The 16,611-nt window shown below is 39.8% G+C and overlaps 1 protein-coding gene across 1 annotated transcript in view; it reads left to right on the top strand.

Annotated features, from left to right (window-relative positions):
- Positions 1 to 15,968, top strand: part of ntf3 (neurotrophin 3) — a 40,139-nt gene extending 24,171 nt beyond the window's left edge. The window contains exon 2 of the mRNA XM_031753414.2: positions 12,792 to 15,968. Coding sequence (XP_031609274.1) covers positions 12,792 to 13,655 — 864 coding nt within the window. The 3' untranslated portion in view covers positions 13,656 to 15,968. The remainder of the gene's footprint in view (positions 1 to 12,791) is intronic.
- The last annotated feature ends 643 nt before the right edge of the window (positions 15,969 to 16,611 follow it).

The raw sequence follows: 16,611 nt of genomic DNA, 5'->3' as shown, positions 1-16,611 counted from the left end.
CATCTTCTCAAAAATCCTTAATCTTCTCCCACAACTCCTGCCTTAGCCTCCTATCACTGCTCAGCCATAATCATTTTTCAGTCGCTCCCCTTGCTGCTCCTGCTCCCAGTTTGTATTGAAAATGACAATATGTGGCAATTCTTTGAGCTCTTTGCTGTCATTTTGAAGTCAGTCTTTGCGCTCTACTTTCCTTTTCTGTCCTATTTTCTGGAATCCTGGGACACGGGACAGATAGACAGATTGTCTTGTGCTTTTTTGTGGGCACATAAGCACACATCCACATACATACACTATTTAGAAAAATGAAGGGAACGTGTGATCTTCACAGTATAACGGAAATTCAAACTCCAGGCATCCCAGTCTGTCTAATTTGGAAGCATTTGGACTGTGAATCTGTTTCTCCTGCTTTGTTGCCAATGAAAGTGGCAACAGGTGAACTGGAAAGGTAGTGACCTCAGACCACCACTCTCTTCTCATCCATTCAGATTGATTTTTGCTAGTGTCCTTAGCTAGTGTTAGTATTGGTTCCTCCGGCATGGCATATCAATATATGCTATGTGTCTGAGCACAGCCTCAAGACTGTGGAAGAGATACCAGGACACTGGACAGTACCTGGGCATGGACGTCATCCCATCAGCAGGACTGGTAGCTGCTCCCTTGTGAATCACACATACTGTCATTTTTAATACAAACTGGGAACAGATGTCACAAGGGGAGTATCTCCTCCTGGTAGCTTCTCCACAGAAGGAGCACTGCCCTGCAAAATGACCTTCAGCAGGCAACTCATGTGTATGTTTGTGACCAAACTGTCAGAAACAGTTCCTGGAAGCCACAGGTGGGACCTGTGCTCACAGGAATGAATGTGAAGCAGTGGAAATGAAAAGAAAGGCCTCTTGTATACAAGACCTCTGGTTGTCTTAAAACCCTGTATCAGAATTTGTTAAAGATTGTGTCAGATTTTACTGATGTTGTTGCATTTTGATGCTCTAATTTTTAGGTTAGCTTAAATTATTTGCTTTTAATTTATTTGCTTGGTTTCTATTGTTGGAAAACAAGGCACATTCGAGTGAAGTTTGTGGGCTGGGAAACCAAAACAGCATGCTAAAAGAGGCTAAATTGCATCTTTAATTTTTCTGTCTCTCTCTTTGCTCATCCTTAAGTCCAACATTGTAGCATCTGGTTGGTTGGGCCACTTCTAGCTTTATTTTTGTGTGAATTAGACATATTGCAATCTCTGCAACCGTGGCATCAATAGCTTAGGTGAAGATAACTGTATTATATTTAGTTTGTAGTGTTTTCAGACCTCATGTCACAATAAGTGCAATAAATGTTCAGGGATGTGGTTTATATGTGTAAATACTTTTCAAAGCCTGTCTTTGATTACAAAATATTAGTTTTCAGTCTTTTCCTTTAAGCAGTGAGGTTAGTTTTGTGTTTCATTAAATAAATTTGCAGTTCTTCACGGTCCATGTCCATCATGAACTTCTATGTAACCACACACACACGAAACACCAATGAACACATACTGGAGATCATGCAGAAGACGCACACACTGACAGTTTTGTGTTGGAAGATCGTGTACACACACGCAGTGTATTTATGTCTGTGGTTAACTTGGCACAATTACTGGCAAACAGTAGACTTGGATAGAGGAGGTGCACATAAACAGGCTTCACTGTCATTTGCCAGTGAGCAACAAAGATGTGCATGGACACTTCAGCTGCATGTATTAAGATAAATGGTGATGCTTTTTGAATGTTGTACCTGTTTTGCAAAAACCTTAATTAGAAAATCAAAATGAAAAAAAGAAAAATCTGAAAACTGAAAACAAGCTGATAAAAACTCTTCAAATTCAATATTAGAAGTGAGAGAGAAGCACTGCAGCTTTATCTTCGCTCTTCACTGCATGTGTTAGAATGCCTTTCTGTTGTTTCCACACTCAAAAACAAAAGCTGAACAGACCACCTTGTATGCACAATCACAGTCCGCTTCTGTGTACACTAAATTCATCCAGCCCTCAGATTTTTGTCCAGGCCAAAAAGGAAGTGCTACCATATTTCACAGTCAGTGGTGAGTTGAGCAAAATTCAGTAGCAGATAAAAATGTTGGTGAACATTAAGTTACAGGACATGTAAGTGAATGTGACACGTGAGACAATCTAAACAGAGAATGTAACATTTCATTAACAAGGGGATGATGAAATGAACATAATAGATATAAAAAATTTTGATTCATAATAAAATCTTTTTTTAAGACATGTAGACAAATGGCTGTGTGTGTGATGTTTTTGCAATGTTTTATTCAGGTTGGCCCACTTATTAAGGAGACGATAGGGTATGATTTTGCATTAAACTAGGCAAATATTCAAAATTTCTGTTTTGCCCGGTGTTTATCGTCTCACTGAAACTATGCTACTGTTCTTCTCTGATGGCAAGTTATCTGATTCATTAAGTATCTGCAACAACACAAAGCATCAGGCAAGAATTACCATTGCCTGATTCAACAAAACGCCACATTTATGAGAGTCTATTACCTATCACAACTATTGTGACACAGTCACACATCAACACAGCAAACCTGTGTGTGGTCTTACTAAGATGCAGCCAGCCTGAGGGTGTCTGAATCAAAGGTGCGACAATTTCAAAAGCCACGGGCTTTTGCCTTTGCACTGTCAGACTGTCTGCAATCATGCATCTTTTGCAATATCTTATGTACCTGCAAGATTTCTAAAGTTTGTGCATGAACATATAAGTATGCTTTTCTGTGTGCAGCATCTTCCTGTTTCAACACAGGCTTGTTCCAGATTAACAGCTTCAGTGAGCGTGAAGAGCAGGAGAAACAAAGATCTTGACAATTTCCCCCGCTGTGTTTTCTACGGGAATGATTAGCTTAGGTATTTCAGTATAGATCATTTACAATATTTCTTGCTCATCTAAAATTCCTTGCTAAAGTGAGTGTTCGTCACTTGGCTATATTTGCTAAAAAAAACCTTTTCCTTACCATAGAAACAGTTCTGTGATCATCTGCTGCTGTTTTCTTCCTTGAATGCTGACTCTTTTTAATATTGCCAGGCTAAGCAGCATGTTTCTGTTTTGTCACAATGTACTAAATCATTCTATGATTAATTTATTTTGTTTTTATAATCCAAGGATGTTTTTCACTTGCACTAAGGTTTCCTTTAACCATGAAGTGCTTAAAATTTACCTACTCCGGGTTTATTAAGATAAACCGAATTTTCTAATTTTCTCTACATTTTGACATGAAGTCCCAACAGACGTCTTGTATAATTGTTAAGATTTTTTTCTTGAAAAGTTTCTGAATTATCTGTTTGTATAAGTCTTGTGATATAAGTGATGTCTTGTGATTTCTGTGTGTGTACATTCTTCTATTATTGTTTATTGTCTATTAAAGTTATAAAAAATGACCTCTATAAAGAGGGAAAATAAGGTTTATTGAGAGAAGACATAGGTATTTAGATAGCAAACAGAAACCTCATACAACATGGTAGGAAGTGACATCAATCACACAATCCTGGTGCTAAGCTTACAGTTGCTCTAAAAGCTACTTTTAACAGCTCATTTGTTGCAAGGTAGCTCCCCCTGTTTTATTTCACATCAGAAACCCTTCCTGATGCAACCCCAGGGAATTTGTTTCTGAATGCAAAGGGTAAGTTGCTCCTTCAGGTGAAAGAGTTCAAGATTTGCTTGAACTGATGTAGCATCTGAAATGATGCCCCTTTATCTAGCCTGTTTAGGTGGATAAAGTGGCATCATTTCTGTTAAGAAGGACTGTAGTATAATAGGGGGTCTTAAGGCTAATCTAACAATTTACTGCTCAGGCCCTCAGTTATGGTCATGAGCTCTGTAACTAAGAGGATGACACAGCAATTAAACAGGCTGAAAAATAGGCCGAAGTTCTTCACAGGGTGTCTAACATATACTCTTTCTGAAACAATGTCAATAGAAAATGTTTTGAATTCCTTCTGTAAAAATCCTTAAATGTGAGATCTTACCTTCTATAGACCAGCAAACTTTCTCTGGTATGTTGTCTTTTTGTCTGTGGTGTTCATTTTTAACCTTGAATTACACATGTCTGCTGTTAATGTCAGGTCTGCTAGCTACTTTTGCATATAGGGATACTGTATGTACTGCATATAAAATCACAAATCTCCATGATGACTAAACAATTCTTGAGCTGTTAGACGTCTACTGTATACTTCATCACAAGCCTCAATGGTGGTTTGTTTCATTTCTTCTCATTTGTTACACCCTTTCTTACTTCACAGCCTAGAGGTTATGACAACGAAATACAAAACAAGCAGATAATCATTTGTTAATTTACTCAGAACAAACTCAGATATTTAAACCAAACTTGATCAACATCCGTTCAGTAACTGTGACATCAGCCTCATGAGTTTACCATGCCTCAATTCAGACCCCGCTGACTTGGTATACTGTGATAATAAAAGCTTTAAAAGGACACTTGGAAAGAACTACTGCACAGACTGGCCAAACGACTATGAGCACTTCCTCTGTCCATCTTTAGAAAGAGGAACCAATCGAAATAAAGCCAGCTGTATCGTGTTTGTTGGATTCGGACACTGTCTGCAAATCGATGAGTTTAATGCCTTTTATAATATATTTTGATCATGAACTTTGTGACAAAATAATCGAGCACCTAAAGCAATATCCCGTTTTTCCATTTTGTTTGTGTCTAAAGCAGTTGTTTTTTAAAACACATTAGTTTATTTTATGGTCCCATTTATCACTGAGACTGATTTTTGGCTCAAACCTTATCCTAGAATACTTATTTAGGATAAGTGGACTGGTTCACAGACAACAGAACATTTAGCCAATATTCATTTTAAATTAATGTGAATCACATGGGGTTTTGTGGTTGTGCAGGGCAACAAGGCCCCAAAATCCTGCATTCCTGTTTTACCCAGTTCTCTGACTATATTCAGGGCACAGTACCATCTGAATGTCACATGAAAAATGTATTTTCGTTGAGCAATTATCCATTTGAGTGTGAAGTACAGTGCTCAAAGGCACGCGGTGAATTTCTTGTAAACATGCTACGTAGAAGCAATTCTTGTTTGAGGGGTGAAGGTTGGGCTAAGAAAAACTGCAAGTTTACAAAAAGATCCTCATGATAACCTCACCCTAAAACAGACTGGTAATGAGTGATAGCTTTGTCACAGTGACACAGAAGCTCTGGTGACATGTAGATGAATGTGAGGGTTCCTCAGAAACTCCCCCGAGGGCTTAGCTATTTCTTCTTGTCCCAACATGCTTCTTTAATAATTTAGAGCATGTACACAGTGCATTAACTTGGTGGTAACCAGCTCACAGTGAGTCAGAGTCAATAGTTTGGCGATTATGCCCGCCAACTGAATGATTGCATCCCTGGGTTCTCACCTTCTTAGCGACTCGGGCAAAAAATTTAATTCACAAGAAAACTTTCAGTTTGGTCAAACTGCAATATATGAGCAGTACTGCTTTGATACAATAAAGGAAAACTGAGTGGAAATTGAGACTCCTGTATTAACCCATTCTCAAAACTCTATGGGACAATTTGTCATCACGTCACACGTAGGCTATTCTAAACTAGTAACCAAAATAGGTAGCCTATTTGGGTTTTTCATTCACTCATTAACTCGCTCATCATTCCGGTCACTACATCGGTCCTATATCACATACCAACATATATCAACTTCCTGTCCTCTGTGAAAACAGACAGGCACCAATGTTTTCGGTAATCTATATGAGGACGTGAAAGTACCGTGAAAATTCAAATGGACTGAAACCTAAGAAAATACCAGCTAAGAAAAAACAGTGCACAAAACACAACGTTGAGTTGTGAGGGAGAAAAAGATGCAAATAAGCGTCATATAATACTTTTTAGGGTTAGCTTGTCACTTCTGCAGCTCGTCCTGTATGTTACTGTTTCCCCCAAAACACTTCCATTGTGTCTTATAAGGTTTTCTTTGTGAGATTTTTGTTTTACATTTCCATTGTTATTCAACTCTTAGCAGCATTTTTCTATTTGCTGGTCTTTTCTTAAGTTGCAGTTTGTTTGATCTCTCAGGGCCACCGTATAATAGGGATGTTATTCCCATTTATTAGTGATACACCACCATTGTTTCCACAGTTGCCTACATGGTATCAGATAGATGTCTGTTCTGTCCAAGAAAAGAGCACCTTGCCTGTGAATAGGGCTTTGGCGTCTCAGACGTTCTTTTATAACCTATGAAAAGTGTAATTGTTCTGAACACAAGAGGCCAGAACAACTGAACACAACAGTGTCAAACAGAACTGCACTGGGTTGTACCATGATTACCACTAATAATTAAAAAAAAATGTATAATTAGTGAAATAGACACCCACCACATAGTAAGTCTGGGTAATCCGGGTGCATTCATTCTGCTATTGAAGCATGCCGTCAGGGGGTTCTAAGATAGCGTGAGTGAGAAGTTCAGTAGGTAAGGGAGGGAGACATTCTTGCCAATTTACTCACCTTTCAAAGGTTTCAAACACTGTTAGACAATCCAACAAGCAGTTTATTGAAAGCAAACTGACTCCCTGACTCTAGAAGTCTTTTGAGGTGGTGCAATAAGAGCAGTTAGTTAGCGAGCAGCAGCAGCTCTCTCCACAGTTTGAGTCCTGGTTCTGTTTTTGGTGGCTTGTGCCGGACTTAGGTCCCATTACACATGGACTATAGTGGGGGGTTTTAAAGGGTCTAACCTTGCCTGAATACACTGGTGGATTAATTAAATGTGAATTAATCAGAATCAGTGGTTAATCAGATCTGTGAGTCGCATTGACAGTAAAACACAGAATGGTGAGTTAGATAATAAATGATAGAACCTGAGTCAATGCAAACACAAAACTTGCATTTCACCAAAAACAGGGAAAAGGACCTCAGAATTCATATGTGGAGTAAAAGACAATAAAACAGACAGGATTGTTATTCATTATCAGAGTTTGTCAACAGAGTCACAGATGGACTTGCATCTGCACAATCTGTGGCTGCACACCAATAGATATTATTGGATTTTATTTTGGGGGAGCATTAACATTTGTCAGCCTGGTTCTATTTACTGACTTAAGCTTCTGTGACCAGAGCCACTATGTAACAATACATATAACCCTCACCATACCCAAGTACTCAACTAACGGTACAATCTTGTAGCTGTGAGGACAGGCAAAGTTTTCACATAACAATTTTCTATATTCATTTGTTCTTATGCTATGCAAAAAGATATAGAGGAGCACAGAGCAGACACACAGTCTCCATATCACTCCAGTAGCTGAAAAAGTGGTCACTCACTGACAGCACCTCATTAAGGCAGCCTCATTTACTAGCGTCAGGGCTTCTATGGTAGTCATTATGAGAGCAGGGGTAAAATTATTTCTCACACTCATTTTTTGTTTTGTTTTTATGCACAAGTGTTTACAGGCCAATCACACAGAGTTTTGGTCTAATGAAAAGTGGAAGGAAAACTCAAAGGTTAAGTGAATGTCATTTTAAGGAAGTGATGTCAAATACCAAATTGCTGCGGTTTTGACTTGTATAAACAGTTCCATTTTAAAAATAGGAGGCCAGCAAATATTACTGTATAGAGTATCCAGATGTGTTATTAAATGGTGTTATCTTGGAAAAAAAGTCTTTGCAAGCTCTGGATCTGCAAACCACTATACAACCCACATCAACCCCAGCTCCTCCTTTTCATGCTGCTGTAAAAAGGAGCCGTACCACTAACATAAATTACTACAGATGGAAATAATAATCTACTTGTAATGATAGTGGTTTTAGCTGTTTCAGTTTGCTACAGCATTAAGAAGTGGGAGACTGATGGGAAAAGGCTGAACAGCTTCCTAGAAATATACATGTTCTATTCTGAAGCCATAGCTCAAGGCTGTGCAAAAGCTAAAGGTTTCTTTGAATAAACACTCCACTTAAGTCATTAATGAGCATTTCAGATATGTTCTGGGGACACAGGAATATTGTGATGGAGCTCTAATGAAAAGTGTTTGCTGTTAAAATCAAATATGATCATCTTTGTCCCCACATGACTGTCATCTGTGTGTGAGTTTGCAGCAGCATTGCAGCGATACTTTTGAATGGGCCTGCAAACAACTGTGATGTAGTAAGAACAAAGAAATGTGTGTGTCAGTCCACATGCTTGTCTTTTCTGAGCCAGTGATTACAAGGTGACATTGCTGTGCCTCTTCCTCCCCACCTTCCCCCATCCAACAGCTACATGAACTGGGCAAAATACTGAGCTAATTACTCTCTATTTTTTCCTTCTCCTCTTCTCCTCTCCCTCTAAGACATTGCAATAGTGGCTTAGTGAACATGCTTGTGTCCTTTCAGCAGCACTTGCATATATAAAGAAATATCTAGACATGTCCTTCAAAGTTTTGCTTAATCTTAAAGATATTAATCACATTCTCACAAACACACTGTAGCTGATGAGCATGCAGCAAATTAGTTTAACTGCTCTTTCTTCAGCCACTCACTACACACAACTTTGGTATTTATGGTCATTTCAAAATATGACTTTTTGGAAAATGTTAAATTTTAAATTCTCTCTTTAAAAGTTGTTTTTTTGTTTTGTTTGTTTGTTGTTGGGTTTTTTTTTTTAAGTTTGATGGATCCATGACTTAACAAAGCAGAGCTGGGGAAATGAAAAGCTGTAACATATTAGCTAAAATTTTGCCCTACTGCTAACGACTGTGGCTGTAGTAGAGCGCTGTTCATATGAGGAACTTCATGACTACGTGTAAGGGTCTTTCAGCTTTGTTTGTAGGGAAAGTCATGTGGTGATGAAAAATCTGCTTTTTGTGCAAATGCATAAATTTACATATGAATTTTAAAAATATATAGTCCACAGTCGTAGTTAATAAAGAAAGACTCCAAGAGATGACAGAAAACAGAGTTCTGTCTTTTTATGATTTGACAATGAAAGGCAACATCATGACTAAGTTCACTTATTTCTTACAGCCAAGCCCTCTGTCACGTGGTAGGCCTAACCCATAATTAAGTATAATGCTAAACAATTTGACCTTCAGGATCTCTGTAATTCGTCATCAATATTAGTATATGACAGTGATGCAAGACTGTTTAATAAGCAGCAGGGTGTTCTCCTGCTAAAAAGTTAACCATCCAATAACAAAACTGTCTCTCCACCAAATAACATCTAAACTAAATTTTATTCTACATTTATGCAAAGCAACTGATAGTTCCGTGTTTTTTTTACATGATCGTTATCATTAGTTTAATGTGTTTATAAAGGGGCAAAGAACCTTTTTAGGGACACAACCATGAATGCATGTGTGAGAGTGAGGTTTTTACTATGCAAATGAATGTCCCAGGCATTTTTTATGTCAAAGGAAAATTATGGGTCTTCTAAAAAAAATATGTTATACATGCCGCGGCGCATTATTTCCCGTAATGTGCTCTGTCAGAGGCATGTACACACATGCACGCTGGCTGTTATTTACACTGTTAAAATGTTCAAGTTCTCACAAACATTTTTAACTAGTTAAGGTTAGTCTGAAGTCCTAACATCCCCCCAAAGAAAACTACTCACCCTTTCCCTTGGTGCATGTTGTACATGGAGACTTTTATAACCCCTGTCTATTTGGAGCCAGGAATAGCCCCCAGTAGTGGTTTTTAAAGATTTTGTCCTGCTGTTTTTTTTTTTTTTGTTTTTGTTTTTTTTGTCTGTCCCATTTGGTTCTTTAGCCGTCAGAATTGTTGTCTGAAGACCAACAAGGATACCAAATGGATTTATTTTGCCAAATGGATCACCATGGCATTGCCGTATTGGTCCATTTGATCAAGCTTTGGTGTTATTATTTATTTTATTTTCAGTTGTTACAGATGGGACAGACATGACTGGGGGATAGGAAAGGGAGAAAGAAAGAGAGGAAGGAAAAGAAAAACAGAAGGGAAAAGAGACAGTGAGAAAGGGCACTTACAACGACAAAGAGAAAGAAAAAAAAAATCTCCTGGATCACCTGTTGAGAGAAAAAGAAGAGAAGACAAGCAAAAAAACCAAACAAAGACAAAGCAACATACTAAACACAACACCATCACGTTAATCTAGCTAAGTGTGAACAGCAGTAAATACTAAATATTGAAAGTTGTTGTGCAGCACGCAGGACAGACAGCGCACAATGTGCTTTGAAGTAGCAGCTAAGAAAGGTGTAGTTTATGTCTCACGAACAGTGAACACCCGTGTGCACACCTGTGTGGATCAACGCTTGTATACAAAAGGTTTCCCCATGTAACGATCTGCTAGAGGGTGTGGAGGCCCATAGCCCCGTCCCCAGGGCATGAAGCAGGCATGGAGGAGATCCAGGCTCCAGACATCCAGAGGCCCCAGAGTGCGAGAGCCCAAGGAGTACCACCGGAGGGGCATCCGTGCCACCCTCCTGGGAAGGGCTGAGGAGATCCCCAGACGAGGGGTCACCCAGTAGCCACAGAGCAGAAGCCAGAGGGGCTGCACTGGCGTGCCCGCCGGCTCTGCCGGCAGCCAGCTGTGCCAGAGTGAACCGAGTTGCAGGCCCGGGCCGGAGGCCCGAGGGCCCCTTTGCCCCGGAAGAGGCCTGACCGAGCGATAGGCACCAGGCCCCGCCAAGTAGCCACCGGGAGTGAGCTGGTGCATACCTGAGCGCCCAGCCCGGACACCAAGAACCACCAATGCACCAACCCCTGAGGGCATCAGTTACCAGCAGGGAGTGTGGTGAGGGGAGATAGGCCTCCACACTTGGAGGGCCTGGGAGTACCCAGGGAGGTGGAGTCTAAGACCCGACCTGACATATAGACACAGACAAACAGGCACACACAGACATAAACATGCTTTCCCACCCTCATGCACACATATACAAACACTCTGCACTCACCCAACGTAAGGATAGACATACATAGACATGTACACACAATCATACTCCCCAAACATACTCTATGCCCCGGGTCCAGGTACCCTCACCCCCAGAGGGGGAAACGGCACCCAGACCCAAGAGATGTGACCCTTTCCCCCGGGGTGGAGGCAAGCAGACCGCCCCAGGCTCCGCAGCAGCAGGGAGGCCAATCGGACAGCCAACACCTCCTCCCAGCCCCCCGCCCCAATGGCTAGTAGAGAACGGAAGATTTTGTCCTGCTGTTAATGGCTGTGGTTTAGGATCCTTCAGTGCTTGACTGCTCCAGTCTACATGCCAAAGTATCTTTGGACAACATACTGAAACCTTATTGCCAATGTGTTCACAATAATGTGAATTTTAAAAAGAAGAGCTCAGATTTGGAAAAAAGTGTATGGGTTAAGGTGACATCGTTGAAAGCACCGTGAGTGCTTGAGTAGAAAAGCATTATATAAGAACCAGTCAATTTGCCAGTGTTACATAGTATTCAGGTCTTAAACCTGTCAAAGTGTGAATTGGTTTTCAAAAGGCATCATGGCAAAACTGGCTCTGTATAAATAGGAAAGAGGTTGTTGTTAGCTGTAGGGTATAACTTGACAAGCTTTGTGGAAAAGCTTTTATTATGATTTCTAAGCCAATTTTTCAATGTAGGTAGACATCAGTGATAAGCCACATAGCAGACAGGTCTGGCCCGGATTTGGTGTCAAGCTGGCACTGCTGGTTGACTTCTGGCATGGTAAGTGGTATGTCAACCAGATGTGGGCCAGGCCTGGAGTAGATGGCACTGTCTATGTGATGGCATGCCACATCTTGCCGGATTGTGGTTTGGTTTATGTGGCCCAGGCTCATAGAAAACAGGTCTGGCCTGTATCCGGCATCAACCTGGCACTTGTGACTGACTGGTGTCATGGCAGGATGTATGTCAAACAGATGTGGGCCAGGTCTGGCAATGATGGCAATATTTATCTTCATATTTTCCTATTTTAGTTAAAAAACCCAAATGCCATGTTGCAATACTATACTGCTATGATAGACAAGGTTTCAAATGCAGGTTTGAAAGGTTTGTGAGTGTACACTTTATCCAAAACCTAGTAACGGTTTACTCATAGTTACCACTGGGTTGCTGTAGCTCAGGAGGTAGAGCAGGTTACCTACTGATCTGAAGGTTAGTGGTTCGATCCCTGGTTCCTCCACTCTGCATGAAAGTGTATAAATGTAGTTGGGAAGCACTCAGTTTAGAGAATGTGGCATGTTGTATAGAGAACTTTGAGTAATCTGTGAGAATAGAAAAGTGCTATATTAGACTCAGTCCATTCACTCTCTGAGCTTTGTCATATTACTTTTGCACTATTATGTTCTAGCACATGTTGTTATTACATGGCTTGATTAAGGTAAACATTAGGCTGACATCTGGGGCCAGAGCTGACACTGCTCTGGGCCAGCACAGGGCCAGCAGTATGTCTGCAACTGGCCCGTGGCTGCACACAACTTACTCATGGCCCACATACCACAAAGAATGATGGCCCTTTGGTGGCCCAGATCTGGTTTGCCAGAGGTAATCCACACATGGGCCAGCACAGGACCACCAGTGTGTCTGCAACTGGCTTTGTGCTGGCCCATGTCTGGGCCACCTCTGGCAAACCAGATCTGGGTCACCAAAGGGCTGTCATTGTTTGTGGTATGTGGGCCATGTGTAAGCAGATTGTCTGGGCCAGATCCGGGCCACACCAATTTTGCTATGTGGGATATATTTCTGTTTGACTAGCTTTTCACCCTGAAAAGGAATTCAACTTTAAATCAATTTTTTTAGAAGGACAGAACTTTCATTTATAGCGTCTTCTTCTTCTTTTTCTGTCATTGCAGATCTTACAGGTGAATCTAGTGATGTCCATCCTGCTGTATGTGATGGTCCTCGTGTACCTCTATGGTATTCAGGCAACCAACATGGGTAGCAGTCAACAGCAGCAGCAGCCAAGTCCAGACCCTTTAAACTCTCTCATAATCCAGCTGCTTCAGGCTGACCTAACAAGGGGGAAGACCAGAGGGAACCAGAGCGAGCAGGGGAAAAGCAGAGACACTGAGCCGCGGGATACTCTGCTTCCTGTCAAGATTGAAAACTTTCCTTTAGAGGACCAAGGAGATGCAGAGGAGTGGCTAGAAACGCGTCACAGTGATGATTTTCTGATGGACCAGCCGGTGATGCTGTTGAACTCGGACATCCTCAGGCAACACAAGCGGTATAACTCGCCGCGAGTGCTACTGAGCGACCGGCCTCCACTGCAGCCACCGCCATTGTACCTTTCTGATAATTTTGTGAGCAGTGTACCAGTCTTAGGGGCAGCAGGAAACAAGACACGAAAGAAGCGTCACACTGAGCACAAGAGCTACCGGGGGGAATATTCTGTTTGTGACAGTGTGAGCGACTGGGTGATGAATAAAACGTTAGCATACGACATCAAGGGACAGCGCGTGACTGTTCTGGCCAAGTTTAAAACCAGTGCCACAAAAGACATCAGACAGTTCTTTTATGAGACACACTGTCGGACCTCCAAGCCTGTCAAGGATGGCTGCAGGGGCATTGACGACAAGAACTGGAACTCACAGTGCAAGACGGCACAGTCGTATGTTCGAGCACTGACACAGTTTCAAGATCAAGTGAGCTGGAGGTGGATACGCATAAACACTTCCTGTGTCTGTGCATTGTCAAAGAAACGTCGCAGGACGTAAGGGAGTTGGTGGGAAAACTACTTCCTGTGTAGGATTTTAGTTCCTGTTCACAGTGCTTCCCATCACAGGATTATGTGTCATGTCGGTGACCAGCAACAATCTGCTATAAAGTGATGCTTCTACTGAAGAATCTTAGGTCCATTTAAATGATATTTCAACATTAATGTGCTGCTCTAAATCCAAACGCTGGTGCAGCACTGAGGAACTCACTTAAGGGGGTGGGTGGGGGTGTGGGGAGGGAGGCAATAAGTGTGTGAGAGAGAACTGTATATATAAATTATTTAAATTATAAGAAATGCATGTAGTTTATACATGTTTATCTATCTATATATGACCTATGACTATATTTGTGTTATTTATTGAAAGAAGTCTTCTTCAAAAGGATAAAATGTTTATAAAAAGGAACAAAACAATCTAGGAACTCATTCGGAGACTGTAATACTGAGATGGGCTGCAAAGGTGCTTCACAGTAAGACTTTATGTGTGCCTTGACCAGTGTAGCTCCAGAGCTGAGCAATAGGACGTGGTAACTTACAGACAGCATTTGCTGCAAATGGTTTGGTGAGTGAACCTAAAAAAAATGACAGAACGGCAGGGACTTGTCCTGTCCTACTGACCAATATGGAGCCCAAATTCTGACCGATTTGAGATCATAGACATGTACACTGCATTCACAATTGACACTACTTTTATGATGTAACACACAGCGAGCCCATTCTTTCATATGGGAGGCAATTTTGACCAATAAAAAAAATCTTCTTGTGGAACCTGCTGGCAGTGACTGGAGATTCAAGATTCACAGACCACCTTGGCTTTGTTCACCAATTTTTATTCTCAACTGGTATCTTGAGCTGTTTTTGTTTCTTCCTTTTAATAAAAATGTATATTTCTTAAAGTTGGAACATTTTCATTATTTAAATGCTAATATGAAACGGTTCCAGTTTTCCTGACCTATACCATTATTTACCTCTTTATAACAAATGCAGCCAATTCCAAACTGTTAGTTGTAAACCAACAGACCTAATAATAGTCTATAAACATTCCCACAATAAACATTCCCTTAAGTACTTCAATTTTGGGGGGAAATTGAGTTTAGTTATTAGCATTTATCCATTATATGAAATGTCTCTAAATTTTGATAAAAATAAAAAGATTCAATGTTATAGTAATTCAGTTCACCCTCTTAAGAAGAGAAGCCAGAAAAGAAACAAAAAAGTGGCAAAAGTCTGTATTTTGTCATCTTTTACATTTACATCAGAGTCAGAAAATTATCAACTGAAGTTCAGACTAAAGAGACTGTTATGTTTATTCACTAATGATCGAAGATAGTGCGAGTGATAATTTGCATTTTTCACATTTTAATAAAAAGTTTTTGTTACAAAGCCAAAACCAACAATGGATTGATTCCAGTAAAAGGAAATGTCTGAGTTGCCAAACCTGTTATAGCTCCCCTGGGTCTTTATCAGATTGTTACATTGAGTAAGATTGTTGGTTACAGTTGAAACTATAGTGAACCATTGTTACAGGCAATTATTAAGCCTTTTTTTTTTTTAAATTACAACATATGTTTAGGACACATTTTAAGGATGATTGTCTTAAGTTAGCTATTGAGTGTCACAAACTGGAACCTAAAACACATGTATGGTTAGCTTTTGTATCGTCTTAATAAAAACAAGCATATAGATTTTTACTATCCTTGTCTTTATATCAGAGCTATTTTGCAAATTTTCCAATTCAATGGATATTTTACTCTACTACAGTAGCTTGGAATGACTTGAATTTCAAAACAATCAGCAGTTTTTAATATATAAATGTAAATTAAATTGGTGCAGTTCATCAATTGTATGAAAAAGAACAAAAAAATAATTATTTTATCCAAAAACAGTCTGATCTTTTTTTTAGTCCTAACCTAACTAACCTCAAGTAAGTTGTTTTTAATGCCAGATTCTAACCAAGTTATTGGTAATGCCTAAACGTTTTGTTGTTGTTGTTGTTGTTTTTTAAGCATTTGATTAAAAATGATACAAAGGATATGTTAAAATGATCTGACATGTATGACTCAAATTTTGGTATCTGTGTCTCTGAACTGCAAAAGGACTAACCAATTCCTCCAAAATGTAAAATATACATTTTGTGTATTCGGACACAAATCAGTGCACACTAGACAGACTAATGTCGAGAGAGGGAGAAAGAAAGAGGTTAATAAAGGTTTAATCAATGGTTATTGCTTTCACAAATGACATGTTTTACATTTCTTTTGCAGCAGAGAGAGAGAGAACAAAGGTATCAAAGCTTCATCTGGTGGGGTCAATGTTCAGATTTTGACAATATGGAAATTAAAAGTTAAAAAAAAATGTATCTGTTTACTTTAAGCTGTTTTACTCAAATTGCAGAACAAGATTTATAAGGTAGTTGAAATTATTTGTTAAGGAACTGAAACAAAGAAAGATGCAGGTCCAAATATCTAAAGAATCAACTAAAGTGTCCCAATGCATGAAATGGTAATGATAAATGACAAATGCAGGATGAAATTCTCTGATACTTATCACCATATGATATCATCTATAGTATTCAGAGGCTGGAAAAACACAAAGTCATTGCAGAGGCTGTATTAAGGGGCAAAAACTTAAGATCAAAATATTTTAAGTCATTGTTTCCTTAGACTAAACATAGGGTAATTATAGGAACAGTTGATACAAACAATCTGCAGCCTTGATGCTGAAAATAATAAACAGAAGATCAGTACAGACAGAATGGCACCAAAACAAAGGCATGAAAAAATCGAATTAAGCAAGGCTACAGAAACAGACCGGAACCAATGTGATTGTCAAAAATGTGACTCAATCATTATCAAATTCTTGAGCGGTCACTGCAGACAGGAACGTGTATACTAAGGCTAAAAGTATGTTGTGTATCATAATGTGAAATCATAATGATTCAGATGATAAGAAAGAGA

Source organism: Oreochromis aureus, linkage group 17, assembly GCF_013358895.1.
Source record: "Oreochromis aureus strain Israel breed Guangdong linkage group 17, ZZ_aureus, whole genome shotgun sequence".
In the NCBI taxonomy this organism is placed as follows: Eukaryota; Metazoa; Chordata; class Actinopteri; order Cichliformes; family Cichlidae; genus Oreochromis; species Oreochromis aureus.
This window is presented reverse-complemented; position numbering and strand designations above follow the sequence as displayed.